At 42.9% G+C, this 21,087-nt stretch overlaps 1 protein-coding gene across 1 annotated transcript; it reads left to right on the forward strand.

Moving 5' to 3' along the window:
• The first annotated feature begins 3,085 nt into the window (after window positions 1–3,085).
• On the forward strand, window positions 3,086–17,853 carry LOC119657245 (monocarboxylate transporter 1-like). Its single transcript, XM_038064060.1, has 8 exons — window positions 3,086–3,304; window positions 3,362–3,488; window positions 3,540–3,680; window positions 11,939–12,383; window positions 12,450–12,597; window positions 12,655–12,799; window positions 17,411–17,531; window positions 17,587–17,853. Exons 1-8 carry the CDS (start codon window positions 3,215–3,217, stop codon window positions 17,822–17,824), a joined length of 1,455 nt encoding a protein of 484 aa, XP_037919988.1. The 5' UTR covers window positions 3,086–3,214; the 3' UTR covers window positions 17,825–17,853.
• The last annotated feature ends 3,234 nt before the right edge of the window (window positions 17,854–21,087 follow it).

Below are 21,087 nucleotides of genomic sequence, written 5' to 3' on the forward strand. Positions count from 1 at the left end.
CCATCTTGGGAGACTGTATTGCACTGTATGGCGTAGGCCGCAATGTAATTGTCGCCTCTTCTTAATGTGTGACCTATCCACTGTACTTCCGTCTTCCGATCACAGTGCGAGGCCTATGCGTCGATCAAGTTGTTCGTTTGAGATAATATCAGTCCAGCGACGACGCAGACAGGTATTGACGAAAGTTTGGCGCTTTTGGGCAACAGTGGAGTTCACTTCTCATGTTATACTCCCATATTGTAACACAGAAAAAAGACTAGCATCGAACAGTTTCAACTTGATTTTGGTGTTGAGTTAACTGCATTTCCAGATTTTAGCTGGGCAGTGAAAGCGAATCTAGGGTCAATATCCAGTTCGGTGCCACCGGCGGCAGAAATGACGCTCCACGGATATACAAATTGATAGACGCATCCGATGCCCTGGCTATTAATGCAAATAGAGAGAGTGCGATGAGCCGTCAGGCTGAAAACCTTGGATTTGTTGGTGTTTATCTTCAGTCCAACTCTACTTTCCAAATCCAGCGCCATTTGGCCAAGGTCCATGACACGGTGAGAGAGCAAATAAATGTCGTCAACGTAGACGATGTTTGAGGAAAGATGTCATCGTCCATTGAATTCCCCCATACTTTCTCGAAATTGATGAAGAGCAGGTGCAGAGAAGATCTAAGCTCCCACAATGTTTCACAATGACCTGTATTTTGTTGATGTGGTCAATATAGGAGGGTCCGGAGCGAAAACCGGCCTTCTTTCTGTCGATCAAGCTTTCAAGATGCAATTTAGGGTTATTTTAGCTATGCAACGGCAGGGAGTACTTAGATATCCCTCCAATTGTCACTGTCTGGGAAACATTTTGGCACAATCCGTATCTGCATGTTACGGTGACTAGTCATTTCATCTGCAAGAGGAAGAACTTCAACGTATGTGATACGGTTGAGGACCATGGTGAAGTTATCTTTCCACCTCTTCAGTATTTCATCATCGTGGATGAGGAATTTGACTGTTAATGTTCTTCACAGGACCATCGAAAGATTTGCGACCATATGCAAGCTCTTTCGTGATGCGGAATAAAGTCCTGAAAACATTGCGATCTGCGGTGTCTCCCCTTTCGCTGACCTGCGTAATAGCGAATTCTCACTTGTTACGATGTACACTACGCTGAATTATTCGGGATTTTGCTTGGTATTGGAATTCGAACGCGTCACGTCCTCCAGCACTTGCAGTGGCCCGTAGAGTCTTCAGTTCCTTCCATTCATGGAACTGTGTAGCATCCGAGAAAAGAGCATTTTTGATGGCGGTCCAAAGTTCATTGATATTCTCAGGCGGGTTACTCAACTCTCCTACTATCGAGCGACAGCTAGGTTATACAAGCGGTCGAAGTTGAACTTAGGGGGTTGCAGCTCCCCAACCCTGCGAGAAGTGACGGACGCAATGCAAATCGAACATAAGCGACCATCAGATGGTCATTCTTTTCTAGGCCGATGTCAGCGCCTTTCTTGTTACGCACATTCAGAAGACAACTCTTAAAACTACTGCTGATTACGAAGTGGTGGAATGTGCGACGTCGGTCAGTTGAAACCTACCTAACCTTATGGCGGATTCTGTGCTCGAATGTACCACCATTGACAAGGCCGTGGAAGGTGCAGAAATCTATGAGCCTCCCACCATTACTGTTGCGGTTGCCAATACAGTGTTTCTCCATCACATGTCAGAGCTAGGTGTCAGATTCTACCTTTGTATTCAGATTACCCATCACGATCACAATGTCACTTTCTAAAAGCTTTTCTTTGTTTAATTGCACGTAGAAAATATCCTTCTCCACTGTACTGTACAATTGTGATGCTCCTTACAGACCGGAATCTTGCAGTTAGAAGTCTGTCAAAAGTTTGGCTTTCCAGAGTACTCTCCAGAGCCCCACCATCTTACTTCGGTCCGGCTGGAATATGGGCTCTAGTTGGAGAATGTGAGTTTTTTGAGGACCCTCGCTACCTTTGTCGAGGAGCGTGCGCACATTCAAGAAACCAATCATAGTCCGGTTTTGAAAGCCATGGTTGGAGTCGTCCCTATCCGAGGCGTTGTAGACGATCGCTAGCAATAAAATTTCAAAATTTGCAGGTTGCAAGCCCACAAATTTCTATCCCTTTGAGTCGTCTCTTACGGCAAGTAGGGAAAACTTTGAGTGTATTCTTAAGTCCTAACTCATAACGCTATAATATTGCAAGGGAGTGTATTTTTATTCCGGGCACCCGGAGAAACTCCGGATTTGGGAATAATAACCTCCTTTTTTCTTCAGGCCTTCTGAAAAGTAATAGCTTGATTCAGTTGGTCAGGACTGTGCGCCCTTATTCGAATTGATCAACTGGAAAAAAGTTAGCAAGGATTCCAAGCCTATTGGACGAAATATTCACAACACTAGACTCGAGTAGAACTTTGTTCATGATGACAATGATATCGGTTTTTAAGGTAGGTGCTAACCTGACCTTAATTTTGACAATAACCAGCGTTTTTTCGGGCCTCTAGAAAATTCATTGATATTTTATTTGGGTATGAAAAATTAGATAAAGCTGAAAAACCCCCAGTCTGATGAGTGGGAAGAATAGGGAGACTTTGGGCCGCAAGTACAGATGAAGCACTATATCGTCGTTGAAGTAGTTTCTATGAAATAACTGATTAGTTATTTTGCCAGTAAAATATACACCAAATAATAATTTAGTAGTAACGATAATCGTAAATAAAAATACATATCAGAACCAAGACCTTTACCGCAACTGAAAATTATCCGTTTCTAGCTCTTCAGTTTTTAAGTGAGAAGAGCGCGATTGTATCTGTTTTGTATAGGCATAGATTGTACTAATGTTTACTAACTGGTTTCCTACAATTTTTCATAACTTCTATTGTATATAACGATGTCTGTAAATAGTTGTAAATTATTTGGCTAGCTTTCATTTTTTCCGGGCAATATTTAGCAAACAATTCAGAAGATAGTGTCTAGAAGATATTCAGAAGGCTTATAAATTATATAAATACGTATGAACTTGTACGTTGAAGAACGTTTAAAATTCTTCCAATTTCTTTATATATTCAGAGGCAACCCATTTAGAAATTAGTATTTTGGTTTATAATCTTCGAAATGTAATTTGGTTTTTAACAGACTGGAGTGTTGTGTAATCGTGGTAGATTCTTCTTTCAATTAAGAGACATTGATTAGGTTAAAAACCATGCATCCAAGCAATAAGCCCCGGAAAGAGTGTGAAACCCCCGAAGGTGGCTGGGGCTATTTTGTTTGCTTGGGGATGATTATGATTTTCGTGAGGATTGGTGAATTAGATATGTAAATTCCAAGGTTTACTTTGACTTTTTTCAAGGTGTTTGTTCATGGCGTGATCCATTGCTTTGGATTGGTATTTAATGACTTCCTTAAGGAGACAGGCGCAGGGACTGGCATATTTCCGGTTTTGAACAGCTGCACTTATGGAGCAATCAGTGTGGCTGGTAGGCAAATGGAATTCTTTTATTTGGCATTATTTGACTTTTTTTTTAAAGGACTTTCCTTCCATTCTCTAACTCATAAATTTTCGAAACGTGTGGTGGGTTTGATTGGAGCAACTTGTTATTGTATTGGTGGATTTTTTCAACTTTTTGCCACGTCTATTGCCCCACTTTTTGTGGCCTTCATTTTAAATGGTAAGCTTCCCATTTCTATTATATATGTCACTATGTACTATGTAGAAGCTAAAACTAAAACTAGTGTGAAATACTATCACCAACTCCAACATTAACTTAAACTCGAACGACTTGAATGTATGGAACTTGACACTTGTTAATGAAACGAAGTCCGTGGTTAAGAAGACGCCATAACTTTGACTCTAAAGATTAAACGCCACCAAAGATACTACAAGGGATGATTAACTTTGTTGGAAGTTGAGGGATCTGGATAGAGCTTTCGTGCGATAATATCGAAAAGGAATCCTGATAAAAGTAAGATACCTGTATAAACGATGGGTTACTTTGAAAATTAGTAGTCATTATTCAACTGTAGTGTGTCGTTTAAACTTATAACCGACAGAAACTTTATTATGTTCCCTATTGCCAAGTGTTTTAACCTGGCATCTGGTATTAAGTATTCCCCCAGGTGCCTGAATCTACTAATGCATTGCCGGACACTGTCCCAGAAAATGTGGCTTCATTACTTTCCTGACAGAATATACCGACAGTGTCCGCAGATATCCTATGTTTCTCCATGCGATAGTTTAGCTTGCACAGACCAGTGGGGATTCCTAGCATGATCCAGAGGCTCTTGTTAGCGAGGTTTAAACAATCTTTTGAGCGTTTGGGTTCGTATTCCCACCTGGACTTTCCATTCCTGGTATGATCGGCAAATACAGTTTCCTCAGCTACTTCTCTTTGTTTTTAAGGTTTTGTGTGGAACAAAACGTTATTAAAATCCATTCAATATCTTGTTCTCACCGTTGGAAGGGGGAAAGGGTCAAAAATTACTGCAGGCTACAGCCATGCAGTTATGTAAGATTTTTACTCACTAAAACCATTTCCTTTTCCTTCCACTCTCCCCACGAGACCGCTATAAAGCATTACGTTGCGGGGCTGGATCAGTTTTTAGCTGCGGCTGATTATGGTTCTCTCTCTCCTTCCTATTTTCTTCGCAATACTTCTTGCCTTAGCTGTTGATGTATACTTTTGAACTACCTTACAACTTGATTTTAAGCCTCTGTTGACTCCAGTATGAACTCCACTATATTTTCCGATGTTAACCGTCTATCTGCTATCGCCTCTAGCCTAGTTCGGTGCGCGGTAAACTTAGGGCAATCAAATGTAACATGCTCCACATTATCGGTCACGTTACCACATCTAGGGCATCATGGTGACTAGTCGTGACCAAATCGATGTAGATAAGCCCGATAACGTCCATGTCCACTTAAGAACTGGGTTAGCTCGTAGCTTAGTTCCCCATGGTTTCTTTCAATCCATCTTCGAATGTGCGGAAAGATGCGGTTGGTCCTGGCCTTTGGACCTACCGTGCCTCGTTCCACCTCTTTTGCCATTTTGCGATGGATTCCCGCCGTGCTAGTTGCCGTCGAATTATGCTAGATTCCCCGATTACATTTACATACATACATTTTGTTGTAGAAGCGCCGACCTTTATTCGCCAAAATGTCTATGGGGATTATCCCTGCTAGAACATATGCTGCTTCTCATGGAGTTCAGTAAGCATTGCATACCCGTAGGGCATATAGTCGATCCGCCATTCCTAGTTTTCCGCAGATTGATTGTTTTCCAGAACAGCTTCCTAAACTGAAACTGCTTAGAATAGCACGGAACTAACTACCCTTGAATTTGATTCAATGTCTGTCTGCCTGTCTGTCACACGCGATTTACGGCAAAGTTTGAAATCGATCTAACTATTATTATTAGAAAGCGTGGCCAATGGCGACGTTGTAGTTTTCCTTTTTTGACTTTTTTTAGTTATTTGTATATCAGTGTCAATTACTCGAGGTAGACGTGTGTATGTATATGTATGTGTAAATAAGGCTTTCGATTAGTAACTAATATAGTAGACATGTGCCCCTGGTTATCAGCGGTTTTTAATTTACGTACAAGTGTGTTTTTGTGCACGGAGTAAAGTGGAAATGCGTGAAGTTGCGTTAGATCAATTTATCAATGCGGTAGTAGTAAATGTTTGTTTATTTAGGATGAACACACCATTTATGTCCTTGATATGATTGGAAAATCGTGCGTAGAGAGTTTCTCACATAAAATGACTATTCAGAATGGTCCATGTACTGGTATTCCGGTTTCTTCGCTCCTAGCTCGGGCACTGGTTTATTTCTTTCTAATTCAATGTATCAAGAGTACTTTATTGAGCGAGCCGAGCGTGTTAAGCCTGTTAAGCAATACGCATAGCAGCTTGGAATTCACTTGGTAGGCCCTAAGTGTCTTAATAACCTAATGTGGATCTGTTGGTATGTCTATTTATTCTTTCTTGACATTTCGTATCTCTGCCTGCGTCGTGTTACTGAACGTTCTTTCGATGTTCAAAAACGCACACATTGCTATTTTTAAGGTTTTGTTGAAATATTCTCAGGTGAGAACCGCGCCCCGGGTTAAATTTCCATCTCCACTCTGTGTGCGACGAACTTATCATCATCATCAACGGCGCAACAACCGGTATCCGATCTAGGGCTGCCTTAATAAGGAACTCCAGACATCCCGGTTTTGCGCCGAGGCTCACCAATTCGATATCACTAAAAGCTGTCTTGTATCCTGACCTACGCCATTTCTCCATCTCAGGCACGGTCTGCCTCATCTTCTTATTCTACAATAGATATTGCGCTTATAGACTTTCCGGGTGGGATCATCCTATCCATACGGATTAACTGACGCGCAAACCGCAACCTGTTGAGCTGTATTTTATCCAAACCAAACGGTCATGGTATTCCTCATAGATTTCGTCGTTACGTAAGCTACGGAATCGTCGGAGGGTTCTTCTCTCGAACACGGCCAAGTCTTCGCATTTTTTTTGCTAAGAACTCAGGTTTCCGAGGAATATAATGGACTGGCAAGATCATTGTCTTATACAGTAAGAGCTATGACCCTATGGTGAGACATTTTGGACGAAACAGTTTTTGTAAGCTGAAATAAGCTCTGTTGGCAACCAACAACCATGCCCGGATTTCATCGTCATAGCTGTTAAGGGTTGTGATTTTCGACCCTCGATAGGTCTCAAAGTTGTTGGCTCCCATCTTCTTTGTTTTCATTTGACCAGTGCCATTCCATGTTGTTCGTTCTTTTGGTTTTAACGTTGACTTTGCCACCACGTACTTCGTCTTGCCTTCATTAATATGCAGCCCGAGATCTCGCGCCGCCTGCTCAACCTGGATGAAGGTAAACTGTACATCTCGGGTTGCTCTTTCCATAATGCCAATGTCATCAGCGTAGGCCAGTAGTTGGGTGGTCTTGAAGAGGATGGTGCCTCTCGCATTTACGTCTGTATCGTGAATCATTTTCTCCGGAGCAGGCTGAAGAGGACGTATGATAGGGCATCCCCTTGGCTTAGACCGTTGTTGATGTTGAATGATCTCGAGAGTGATCCTGCTGCTTTTATCTGGCCTCGCACATTGGTCAGGGTTAGCCTAGTCAGTTTTATCAATTTCATTGGGATACCGAATTCTCTCATGGTGGTGTACAGTTTTACCTTGGCTATGCTATCATAGGCGGCTTTAAAATTGATGAAAAAATGGCGCAACTGATGTCCATATTCCAACAGTTTTCCATCGCTTGCCGCAGAGAGAAAATTTGATTTGTTACTGATTTGCCTGGAGTGAAGCCTCTTTGGTATGGGCCAATTATGCTCTAGGTGTATATTCGGTCTAGCAAGATAACGGAGAATATCTTATAGATGGCACTCAGCAACTTGATACCTCTATAATTGCTGCACTGTGCGATATCTCCCTCTTTATGTATGGCAGAGATAATGGCTCGTTGTAGTCGTCAGGCATTGATTCGCTGTCCTCACCGTGAGCATAAGTTGATGAACCGCTTGGTATAATTGGTCGCCTCCATATTTAACCATTTCGGCTGTAATTCATCGGCTCCTGGCGACTTATGGTTTTTAAGCCGGTGGATTGCACGGACTGTTTTTTCTACGCTTGGTGGTGGCAGTATTTGTCCGTCGTTTTCAGTTGGCGGGACCTCCAACTCGCCGGTATTTTGGTTGTTGAGCAGTTCATCGAAATACTCAACGTATCGCTCCAATATGCCCATTCTGTCGGAAATCAGATTTCCCTCTTTGTCTCGGGAGAATGAGCATGGAGGTATATAAGGCTTCACCGGTTATTCCCTGTACTTTTCGAGTTTACAAACCTTTTGGTTCACCCTTCCTTCCTTCTTCTGTTTGTGAAGTTGCTTTTCCGCTCGACGGAGTTCTTGGTAGGTCTCTGCGCGTGCCCACGTTCTTTGAGAATGCAACATTCTTCCGTTCTGTTGCTAGTTTACATTCATCGTCAAACCAGCCGTTCCGACTTTTCTTGCGGCTGGGGCGAAGTATGTTTACAGGTGTTACGGAGGGCTATGTTGTGAATGGCTTCAAAATTCACTCTCACTCAACGATGTTCAAAAAGGAATATCTGACCAGTGTTGACACTTTGACCGCTTTATTATATTACAAAGTTAGATTAGGTTGAGAGAGGTGCAGCTGTAACTCCAACCATACATGTGTCATGCCTACGATGTTTGCTATGTTTGTAGGCTGTTGTCCAAAAGCGGAGTGTACATAGATTCTTCTTTAAAAGATTTTCTCGAGGTCCGAGGTCTGAGGAGGAGGAGGAAACGGCCCTGCATTTTATAATAGTTGCCCGGCCTATTATAAAATGCAGGGCCGTTTCCTCCTCATCCCGCCCAGCAAAGTTTAGTCTCGACCACCAGACGATACACGCAAATGGATTTTATTATGGAAGTATGCATCTAGTGAACCCATTGTGGTGAAACCCCCCAGGTGTTCTCTATCGTAGTGGCATAGGACCGGAGCAGCCTGCAGGATTTTTAATATTGACCCTGGATTCCACGTTCGTTTGGAGTGTAAACGCGCTGCTAAATATTTTATTGTTTGTACAACTGAACTTCTTAATTGGGTCTATACACTATCAAACAAACTGCCCAACGCAGCCTGTTGCGCAATAATTTGCCAATGTATGGGCGTGTTTGATGCGTTACACAAATGTTTGATGAACTTCAAACATGTTTGAAATCCTTTGGGCAATGGAGACGTTTGCGTTGTGTTGTGTATGGGTGTTGGGTTATGATTTTGGTGAAGGTTGAATTTTCAATCCCATTACCGGAGCGGGCGGAAAGTTTATGGAAGAGGAAGGGGGTGGTGCTTCCTCTTCAAACTCTATCAAAACTCGTGGCGCTCAGCATATGTATTATAGAAGAAAGGGAAAGGTTATCCTTTTCTAATCCCGTTCAAGGACTGCGGCGATCACCATCCTTTTAAACGATAGAGGTTAATTTTGAGCCCTATTCCGGCATTGGTAAAGGAGGTATTCTCTCTTAAAGTCCCCCGTCGAAAGGGGGTATTTTGATATCATGGTAAAGTTGGGTTTGTCAACCATACAACCGCAGAGTGAGAGTGTAAAGAGGATATATAGAATTAAAAACAGGTCTCGCCTTTCTACTTCTGTTAAAGTTACGGTACCCCGAAAAGAAGCCATTTTGGAATCATAAATAGGCCTGCAGGGTAATTATCGTCCTAATGTACATCGCTAACTCCTCACCCCTTCCGGGGATGGGGTTGAAAACTCAACTTTTAGAAAGATCTCCGAAGGTATTTGGGTCCATCCTCAAAAAATTTTTTTTTGCATTGCCCATCGCCGCAATTTGTTTGACAGTGTATCGACTCTATAACGTTCATAGTAAACACAACATCTCGTTTACCGGGAGTCTACAACGGGGGGACCAACTGTAGATTATTTAATTGTCATATACAGTGTCCCCAAGCCTGCCGATAATTTCTGTAGCTGGGACGGAGGGGGCAGAGCTTTTTAGAACGCAGTGCGGTATCCCTAGACAATATCATGATTGGGTCATTCGCAAATGGTTGCAGGCGTTTGCAATTTCTCAATTTTAAACGTGGTTCGTCTGCGGATTTGCCTTTCTCGTGGAGATGTTAACTCCAGTGAAGTGGTCACTCGAAAGTGTACATATCTCCTATGAACCGAACTATTATTCAAAAGAAACAACTTGCGGTTTCGTCCAGCCCAGTGGAAACTCATCAGACGTTGCCTCAACTCTGTTCTGGTCGCAAGGCAACCGAGGCGACTACTGACGCTCCTTTGTATAAATTTGCAAACATGTCATGGGTACGAATTGTTTGGAACGAAGAGGAAACTAATATTTTATTTGAAGTTAACAACGTCTTAAGTTCGCTATCCATTTAGTGGCAGGCGGGGCCAATTGGACGAAACCCAAACTTGTCTCTTTGGAAGCAAGGTCCAAGTGGATGGCAGATTCAGCACTCCCTAAATGCGCAAACGATCTATTATTCTTTCCAGTCCTTTTATTGTTAGACCGACTGAAAAGTACATTTTAAGCAACTTCAAAGTCACCTCGAACTTACTACTCCTTTCGCAAAAGTTTTTCGATGATGGTTTTTTTTGTCGAGAGCAGACAACTTTTTCGAATGTTGCTCCAGTACTAATTGTGATTATCTGGGTTGTTTTTTTCGTTGTAGTTGTAGTTGATTGACCTCCCAGAGATCCTAATTTGGACGGTTAACACTAATTTGTATGGGTAGCTCTTATGAATCCTACATTGGGAACTTCGTCGTAACAGAAATAAGCAGCGCTCCAAAAGGGCTTATTCTCTGCCTGTTGACTTTTAAGTTTAATTTAATCGTTCACTAAGATAACCAGGAGATCTTTTGAAACTACTATGCGAGAACTATCTATGCTCTCCCTTCACACCCTTCATACCCTGTTGTAAAGTCAGCATACCGTTTGTTTCCAAGCCTTTTTAACTTTCGATTAAGGAACGCTGGTAGTAAGGAAAGTTACTGGCCTATTAGGCCTTATTTCTGCTCTGTTCCCTAGCAGAATCCAACTGATAGTGTTGGGATTGTTCTGGAGACAAAGCTATTCCAGAGTTTAAGTGCCATAACGATTCTCATCTGGAAGCCAGAGAAAACACTTATGGAAGGAGGCAGCTCAGTGACCCTCAATAGGGTTTGCCGCGCACGTTCCTACACATCATTTAAGGTTGCTTTATCCAACTGTCCGTACTTTCGGCGGTAAAGTTTAATCGTAACAGTTTACGGTATACACCTATCGATTCCAAGAAAAGCTTAGTGCCTTGCGATGATTTCTAAGCTGTTCGCACTTCTCACTTTCATAACAAAACTCATCCATTCATCCTTTACTGCCATTCGGTGTGATTGCTTGAGATGACCGGAGGAGTGCTTTGGTTTGTCCTTAGCGGAAGATGGTCCGGACGATTGTTTCTCGGATCTTGGTACAATCAGAGGACTATGGTTCGCTTGGAGGTGGTTTGCCCAAAGTTGGTTTATGCGGAGGCGTTTTGTATGGAGACTTATCGTTCGCAGCCACATTTTAAGCCCCTGCCACTACTTAGCCCTCGGCAGAATAGTTACGCCTTGGGCTATGGCTTGACTACAGTTTAGATTCAGGTTTTTTACTAATTCCTAAAAGAATACTAAATCTTGGCATGGTTGGTAATCGTCGAGTTTAATTTCAAAGTGATACATTATCATAGTTAGTTAGTCACTAACAGACACTATCGCAAACCGAAATCTCCTCTCTCTCTACTCCTCCATTATTATCTAGGAATTTTCGAACTATAATTAACAAGATAGATTAGGGTTGAACCACCTATCGACAAAGAATGTTTCAAGTGGCGCCCAATGTGGGGCGCAAAACTTACTGAGAATGAGAGGGGGACCCTGAGAGACTACGTCTGTCGTTAGACTTGATGTTAAGATCTTCTAGATAATGGCGCATATCCCCTTGGCGGTTAGAAAATATTCTCGCTAACTTAGGTAGCGGCAAACAAATTTTAAGGCCAGGGGTAAAGTTTAATTTAGGGAGGATTGTCTGGGCCAATTTCCACATACATACATATGTATGTTATAACTGAACAAGCTGAAATCAGACCTTTTTTTTTGACTATTTCCTGGGTTCAGATTCTGGCTGCGTGGCTGCAACTGCGGTCATGGATGTTAGTGAATGTCGTTTTGTGCCGATAACCCGCTAATGTGAGCCCCTCAGTTGTGCATATTTAATACGGTGATGGTCAAACTGAAGCATAGTTTAATAAAAAATGTAATCGAACAAAATAATAACAAAGGACGGTTAGTTTTCGGTCTGGATGAAGGTCTAACCCTAGTCTTAGTTATATCAAGTTTTCGCACATTTCAGGGGCATCCCTTGGGCTTATGATGCCAGCAATCCTATCTACCTTTAACAGCTACTTCATGAAACGCCGTGTAATGATGATGAGCATAACTCAAGCGATTATAGGACTGGGGCAAATGGCTGTTCCGATTGTAGTGCAATATTTTTTAGAAAATTTCGGCTTTCGAGGTTGTCTTCTAATATTAGCAGGACTGAATTTCCATTGCATCATTGCAATGCTACTTATGCATCCAGTCGAGTGGCATGCGAAAAAGCGCTTCGCAGAAGAAGAATGCCTAAGTAAGGATTCCCCAGCTCCAAAGGACGAAGAATCTCAACCACTGAAACCTCTGACAACTAATATGGAAAACATTACCAGGCGGATCTTACCATCAGCGCCTGAAGAAGGAGCTCCTAGCAATGAACATTTTACTGCTTTAAAAGAACCTTCGAAACCATTTGGAATTTGGTAAATTGAATACGTTTTACTTTGAAATCAGATAAAACTGATGCAACTTATACATAATTTATCCAGGGAACGCATTATCGAATTCCTGGATTTAACACTTCTGAAGCAGCCGGTGTATGTGAACATTGTTTTGGGAGTGACGATTTCATTTTATTCAGATCTCTCCTTCTTTGTTTTTCAGCCTCTGTATCTACTTGAATTGGACTATTCAAAGGTATCATAGTTGGAACGCTTAGTCTTGAATTGCTGGAATAATTCTTTTCTATTGCAGGCAGATGCAGCTCAAATTATGGCTATAGGATCTGGAGCCGATTTGGTATCGAGGTGTATCCTAGCTGTTGCAAGTGCGATGTGCACAATTCATCCGAGATATACTTTCCTGGCTGGAGTTGTTCTAAGTCTGGTAGCACGATACGGTAAGACGTCGATTTTTTCATCCTGAAGAGAGTGGGGGAAACAAATTCATGAAGCTCGATAAAACTCATTATCTTTTCTTAGGAAAGGGCGTTAACTCTCAGAATAGAGACTTGAAATGAGACAGGATCTATTTCTGGAAACTACCCAACCGAAAGTGGTCTGGCCTGATAATTCTTCAGATTCAGGTTGTTTAATTCGGCAAGTTTTCACACGACCTTTTCGTGGTGTCCGTTGGAAACTGTAGCACCGGGCTGGGAGTAGGCGCATTCAACGAGATGAGGATCTGTTTGCCTTCTGCACATGTGTTAGGGGTGGGGAGATGATCCAAATCAACAGCTCGGAGGTGTCCTACCTGCACTGGAGAAGGTGCTAATAGAACCGCAAATCAATGAGGAGGTTGGTCTTTAGTATGGGAACTCTGAGTAGCTTGCGTACTTTTAATTTCAAATATGACCCTTACCCTGGTGACCGGACTAGCCAGGGTAGACATTGTCCTGAACTACTCGTGGGACAAAGACATGAATTTATCCAAAAAACACGTTGATAGCAGAAGAAGAGGTGGTGATACGAGGAGACAGTAGCCGTCGAGGGCAGTATAGTCGCAGTGCTGAAACCAACCTTAGGGATCCCCGGGAGCGCGGCGGCAGATGTACTAGTGGTTCTCAGCTTGCAATCCACCGCCATCGAGCTGGGTGTAGCGAGTACCAGCCACGTTACTCCTAACCTGAAACCGTCGAGGTCGGGGGCCCCTTCAAAAGCAAGGCTGACAAGAATGTCGGTCACTTGAACCCGGCTAAGAAGCGAAGGTTCAGTGGGGTTTTGCTCGAAAACCAGAAGGTCATACATATTCTGAGCAAGATTGGGAAGAATAAGGAGGGCGACACGGTCAATGAGCGGGATAAAAAAGACTTGGTTGAATACCAAATGATTGTTAAAAAATATAACAACAAACGCCAGGGATGCCCACCGTCTTCAAAACCAATCGGTCTAAAGACGAGGTCGAACAGCAACACAAGCGGAACAGTGTCTGCAAGGGCTCGCACGTCAAGTAAACTCTGCAAATAGGTAAGCAATAACAATCGGCCGCCGAGTCGCGAACTTCGAAACCTTTTAGCGACGTGACCAGTAGTCACAAACGTGTTTCGTTGGTGGATGGCTAGCGGAAAACTAGCACCAGTTATGTTGACCAGTGTTGAGCATAGGCTCTCGGAGATGGTCATCGAGCATCTCTTGGACGGTAAAAGAAAACAAGGGGGATTCATCCCCTGCTTCGATTCCTCTCAGGTGGTCCGTGGGTTCTATGTCATAGAATGCGAGCATCAATTCTCGAGGGGCTTTTTCGGTTCGTGCGCCGCTAGAATCAGCAACGCTTGGCAGCGGGTAAAGACCAAAGTCATCTCATACGACGATATCCCCACGAGATCGGTCGCTTACATCTGGATAAAGGCAATATCCTCCAATCCTTGCGCCGTCGAAGCCACAAGTTTCTTGTGAGGACCCCCAAATGAACAGCCAATCTCAGGGATCTCAGCAATGCAGAAGGCCAATCTGTTCATAGGCTGCGGAGCTGATGTGAGGCATCACTTTTTCCAGGGCCAGGATAAAGAGGGCGTATGATAAGGCATCCCTTTGTCTTAGACCGTTGTTGATGTCGAATGGTCTTGAGAGTGATCCTGCTGCTTTTATCTGGCCTCGCACATTGGTTAGGGTCAACCTAGTTAGTCTTATTAATTTCGTTAGGATACCGAATTATCTAATGGCCGTGTACAGTTTTACCCTGGCTATGCTATCATAGGCGGCTTTAAAATCGATGAAAAGATGGTGCAACTGATGTCCATATTTCAACAGTTTTTCCATCGCTTGCCGCAGAGAGAAAATGTGATCTGTTGCTGATTTCCTGGAGTGAAGCCTCTTTGTTATGGGCCAATGATATTTCTGAACGTATGGGGCTATCGTAGCAAGATAGCGGAGAATATCTTATAGAGGTTACAATGGCAATGTGATTTTTTTATATGGGACAGATAATGCCTCGTTGCCAATCATCAGGCATTGATTCGCTGTCCTACATCTTGAGCATAAGTTGATGACCATGAACCAATTCGGCTGTTATTCCATGCGCTCCTGACGACATATGATTTTTAGCCGATGAATTGCATGGACTGTTTCTTCTGTACTTGGTGGTAGCAGCATTTATCCGTCGTTTTCAGTTGGTGGGACCTCCAACTTGCCGATATTTTGGTTGTTCAGTACTTCATCGAAATACCCAACCCATCATTTCAATATGCTTCTGCCGGAAATCAGATTTCCCTCTTTGTCTTTGGAAGGATGAGCATCGAGGTGTGTAGGTGAAGCCCTATCTCTGCTGATTTGTTGGTAAAACTTGCGCGCCTGGTGCGGTTGCTCCCTGTATTTTTCGAGCTCGTAGGCCTGTTGGTTATTCCAGGCTTCATTTTCCGTTTGTGGAGTCGCTCCACCGCTCGTCCGAGTGCCCGCGTTCTTTGTGAATGCAGCATTAGTCGGTATTCGGTATTCTTCCGCTCCGTTGCTAGCTTGCATTCATCGTCGAACCAGCCGTTCTGACTCTTTTCGCTGCTGGGCCAAGTATGTATGTAGCCGTATTTATGATAACGTTCTTCAGATGATTGCGAAGGTCATTTGTTGATGCTTCACCTCCATGATCTTTATTGACTGCAGTTACTGCGGCATTCATTTCCCTTTTTTAGGTGTTGCGGAGGGCTGTGTTGTGGATGGCTTCAGTGTTAACTCTCACCTGATTGTCAGAGGGGATTTTGGGTGGTGTTGTAATTGGAGCCCGGAGCATTATGTCAACGAGATAGTGATCCGAGTCTATATTGGCCCCGCTATATGTTCTGACATTCATCAGGCTGAGAGGTGGCGGCGTTCCGCCAACACGTGGTGAATTTGGTTGAAAGTGGTCCCTTCTGAAGAGGCCCACGTTTGTTTGTGGACCGCTTTCCGCGCAAACGAGGTACTTCCAACAATTATTGTGCCACTGCTAATTGAATAATCTGCAGTCAGTTATCATTTGTGTTTTGATGTAAGCTATGGGAGCCATCCTATCGCCTGAATACGGGCTCCGTCCCTACTTGACTGTTAAAATCCCCAAGTATGATTTTGATATCATAACTGTGGCAGGCTTCGAGGGTTCGCTTATATTTTCAAAGCGGATAACAGCAGGTTTTGTTTTTTGGCTGATTAAGAAACCTACTCCGGCCACATTATATACTGGATGGCCACTATAATATACCATATATTGACTGACTCTTGAGTGACTCTTCTCCAGGAGACCGGTCCCCGTCCAATGTATTTCCTGCAACGCTGTTACATCAGCACTCTATTGGGGAAAGGGAATGGGCTAGTTGCATGGCAGCTCCATCTCTTTGCAGGGAGCGGACGTTCCATGAGAAAATGCGCAAATCGTCATTCTTTTTTCGTTGCTGGGTTTGTCGTTGTACAATCCATCCTGTTCGAGGTCCTTGCTCTGGCTTCGTAACGTTGATTTTCCGTGTAGGGTTGTCAACTCTACCCAACCCCCAACCTGGAGGACCAGTTGGAACAATTTGTCTCGTTTTTAGGCGCGGGAGACTCGCCTTCATCCTTCTCCGTTTGCAGCTTTTCGTTAAGAAAAAGTTCTCAATGGTCATCGCGTGGAGGTGGAGATAGGGTTTGGTAGTAGAGCTTTTGATGTTGTTTCAACAAGCGTTTCCCAGGTTTTATGCTGCATCGTGGGTACTAATCCACGTCCCCTGGAATTTATACTAACGTTTGATACCCACACACCAGACACATTGGCTAACATAAGTGTTGTTGGATATTTGACGAATCTGGGCGAGAATCACCTTTCAGAGAGTATTCTTTGGGCCCGCACGGGTGAGGGCCTCAAAAAGTACGTTTTCTTAGCGGGGATACCATAGGGTATAGTGGAGTGCTTGGGCTCCCCGTCCCAGAGAAGGCTACGATTGTCGCCTTTGCGATGACCTGGCTGTAGCGCAGTAAATTACCCATAGGATGTGGAGGTTTATACCTATGTGGAGATAAAAATATACCTGCAAAAGATCGGGGTAACTTTGACGAAAGAGGAAACGGTAGCTGTTTTAATAACGAACCGTAAAAATGTCTGCAGACTGAAATACTGTAGAAGCTTGCTGAATAACCAGTTGTTACAGTTTTTCCCGTTTTTAGGCGTGGAAGGCTTCGCTTTATCCTTCTCTGTCTAGTTTTCCGTTAAGAAAGAATTTCCAGCGACTATTCTATTCGAATTAATTTGGGATTTGTCAGGCATTTATAATTTAGCTCAACAGTTTAGTTTTCACCCTCCTATTTAAAAATTATTTATTAATAATTAAATTTGGGGGTCATTGATCAAGACCATTTTAATAATATACACTGGAATCCCTATAATTCGTATGGTCTGGACTGGACTGACAATTTGGTACGAAATATCGGGATTGCCAATTATCGGGAGTGGAAAATAAAGAAAATTAAATTAAGTACCGGCGAATTTGTTCAAATTAGCCGGAAATACGAATAATTGATGTATGAATTATCGGGATTCCACTATATTAACTTTATTATGATTTTTTTTCTAGTTTTCGTTCACGCCATTGATTTTTGGAGTGTAGCTATTCTAACAGCAATAATTGGATTTTTCAAAACTTGGATACATGTTCCGATGCCACTGGTCTTTGCAGATTATTTATCGAAAGAAAGGTACAAAGAAAAATACAAAAAATACATTTGTTCAACGTATTTTTTACAATTCTAGGTTCCCTTCTGGATATGGACTTTTCCTATTTTTGAAAGGGATGATTAGTTTTGGTATTGGCCCAGTTGTCAGATACATCCGGGATGCTGCGAATAGCTACATAGTCGTATTTCAGTTTCTTAACGTACTTCTTGCCACTGTTGGCATTTCGTGGTTTGCTGAAATTGTTTGGAGGAAATGTAAAGGAAGGAGAAAACACGATGATAAGTCACTGGAAAATGAAGAAATGTCACCTTAAATTTTGAAATAAATTGGAAAAGTAATTTTCGTGCGCAATTTTTTATACATGGTCGTTGTAAACTTCTAACGATGAGAGTATCATGCCACCCATCCCTGGGGAGTATCAACTCATCTGTGCAGTACTATACTCTAATTCTGTTAAGGATTTTTGATATTGGCTGTGCAATGTAGCTCTAGAGAAGTTCTTCGGTAACTTCGATATTCTGCCACCGAATACAGATCTTTAATGCAACTGCATTTTCTAGCGGTAGTAGCGGCAGCTGGATCCCAAAATGCAATGACAACATCATCATCAACAACAAAAACAGTAATAACAATTACAATAACACAACTGGCTATGACCGAAATTTTTAGGAGGAGCGGCAGAACATTTTGAGGTTTCCAGACTACAGGATTTGGATTGTCTCGTGAACACGGATGGAAAAGCCCTAAGGTGGGACTTGTATAACATACAAAATTGGTGGTCACTGTTTCTGATGGGGCAGGTGGTACAAGAAAGAAGAGCTGCCTTGTTGCTCCTTCGTGAGCAATACCGAGGTAGTAGGTCACAATCGTGGTATACAATGGTGGTGTACAATATGGTTAACTTGCGAGTGAGGGCTCATTCCGTGGGGATGGCTATCTACACCCACTCTTTGGAATAGGCTCGGCACTTGGAAGATGAGATTCGAAACACGAAAGGGAGAGGCAGCGTCTGATGGGTTACCTCTTCCTAGGACCACAAGAAAGGAAGTAAGTTGTTTCCCAAGTGGCCCAGTCCGTCATCAAGTGGATGCAAACTCAGGACTCCCTCCGTCCACAAAAAAAAAAAAAAAATAGGGAGAGTTCTAATTGGAGGAGACTTTAAAACCAGAACCTTCGAATGGGGCATGCCTAACTTAGATTTGCGACGCACAGAAATTTGGGAGATGGCACCCTTAAATATCGATAGCACTCCGATATTTTGACTTCCTGGTTGCTTTGCTTCGGAGTCTTTAGTGTCAGCGGTGCAACGATGGAGGATACTTACTTACGGGTCTCCACGTGGGGCCTCGGGATTACCAACTTACTAAAAAATCGGTGTACATCGATCACCTTGTTCCATGGAATCTGTGAAGATTTTAGAAATCGTGCAGCACTTTTTCCTGTACACTCCACCCGAGCTGACACTGTCGATGGGATGGGAGTACTGAAATGTTCCCGCTTTTTCCAGTGAGGGCGCCAAGACGGGATTGTGTTCTCAGCGAAGTGTTGATACTTGTGTGGAAGTATAAGCTGGACTTGCTGCTCAGTGTGGTTGTGAAGCTTTTGCTGACAAGCAAGGGCCAAGCATCAGCGTATCATGTTCTTGAAATGTTGGACAACTCACCAAAACAATATGGTTTAGAGTGGGGCAATCCACAGTTGATTCGGTTGAGGAAGCGAGGAGACTACCTGTAAATGTAAAAAATGGCATCAATTTTTGGAACTGGTGTTACATACTTTAGTCGCTGGAGAATCTTTTCCATATTTCAGGCTACCTTTTGCGAATATTGAGGGGCTATTTAAAGGACTGCACCTTGCTCTACGAAACGCGGAAAGGATAGCGCAAAATGAAAGTTACATTAGGGGTGGTTCAGTAATCTATACTTGTCCCGGACTTTTGGGGCGTCTTAGTAGTCTTCTACGACTCCACACGCCTGATAAATCGTATCTGGTCGAACACGAGGATGATGTTGTGGTAACATACTGGTTGCCATACGCACGGTTGAACAAGCTCAGTGCACACTGGGAATAGTAAGGCAGTGAGTTAGCAGATGGATGGCTGAACATAGATTCTCCCTAGCTCTGGAGAAAGTCAAAGTGGACCAAGGAGAGGGTTTCCATAGGTCTTTCTATTCAAGTTAGTAAAACCATGGTCTTGTCGAAACCGGCGATAAAATATCTCAGCATCATGATATATGCGAAAATGAGTTTCTCCGAATAGATTCGCGACACCGCAGATAAGGCTGCAGCTAAAATGTTTGCGATTTATTGACTGAGGGTCAATGTCAGAGGTTCATTATCAGACAGGTTCAGCCCATTCTTCTTTACGGTTCCGAGGTATCGACTAACTCCCTCAGCGCCTAATTCAAATACAACGGCGAGGGACTTTGCCAGTTGCGTCCGTCTATCGTACTGTTTCGGAGCCAGTAGTAATGGTGATAGCAGGAATTATTTCGGACGTTTTTCATGCTGCTGAGCGGAGGTTTATATACCTCAGAATAGCCGAGAGAAATAGGGAAGTTTGTGAAGAAAGAGCTTGCACTCTTAGCGCATGGCAGCAATTGAGGGGAAGAGAATCGAGAGGTAGATGGACGTGACGTGTGGTCGTGGTTCAGTCGAAAGTGCGGTAAGATTGTTTATTACCCAACCCAACCGCTCACCGACCAAGAGCATTTTCAGTCTCATCTGCACATAATCGGGAAATAATGGCTCCTAATTTCATTTACTGCAAGCATGTCGCGGATAATGCCTAATACCTAAAGGTGGTTCTACCGGGCTGGTAGGAGAGCGGCACGGGGTTTGGTTTTATTGGGTAAAAATCGCATACTGCTGGCGCGTCAAGGCAAGTGCTCCCTTCTTCAGCTGTCCTTCTTTCTTCGTTCGCTATTTTGTTGAGTATTGGGCAGCAACGCAGCCTTAGTTTTTAATGAGAATGTGCTTCGATTTAATTATTATCACACTTAATGTTGTCCACGTGATAACCCTGCAGTACTGGAACTTCACAAAGGCTAACACAGGCATCTGTGGTGACTGAGGTTAGAACGCGGAGCAACGAGATCGGGGGGCTGGGGCTGAACCGTCTTTATTCTAAAATTCAATCACTGTTATCATAGGGAATAACATAGATGCATACAAATTGGGGAGTTTGATAGATATTCGACTATTATCGGCAAAGTCATAGTTGGCCACATTTGCACTTTCAATGATACACTACACTTTTTTTTGTATAAAGGAATTACGAAACCTTTCATATTAACTCATAAAGCTACCAGTTTCCACCACGTGCGAGTACTCTGCTGGAAAAGCTTTTATCGGTTTATAGAATTATACTAACAGTCGGCTGTATATCCAAAGATATACGACACTGATGTTATGTTCTGTTTATTGTTTAAAGAACTTATTTGCGTCTCAAATAAAATAAAAAGAGATAATGGAAAAAAGATGTCAATTAAAATGCTTATATTGACTTCTTGGATAGCGACTTTTTAAGTATTGCTTCCTCAGAAAATTGGCGCTAACAAATTTAGGGCAATGTGA

The sequence above is a fragment of the Hermetia illucens genome, chromosome 5, assembly GCF_905115235.1.
Source record: "Hermetia illucens chromosome 5, iHerIll2.2.curated.20191125, whole genome shotgun sequence".
Classification (NCBI taxonomy): domain Eukaryota; kingdom Metazoa; phylum Arthropoda; class Insecta; order Diptera; family Stratiomyidae; genus Hermetia; species Hermetia illucens.

Excerpts from the sequence above, each read along its gene's own strand:
- LOC119657245 (XM_038064060.1), top strand. The coding sequence starts at position 3,215 with ATGCATCCAAGCAATAAGCCCCGGAAAGAGTGTGAAACCCCCGAAGGT. Across the intron at positions 3,305-3,361 it reads TGGGGATGATTATGATTTTC|GTGTTTGTTCATGGCGTGAT; the intron begins GTGAGGATTGGT and ends ACTTTTTTCAAG. Across the intron at positions 3,489-3,539 it reads TGGAGCAATCAGTGTGGCTG|GACTTTCCTTCCATTCTCTA; the intron begins GTAGGCAAATGG and ends TTTTTTTTAAAG.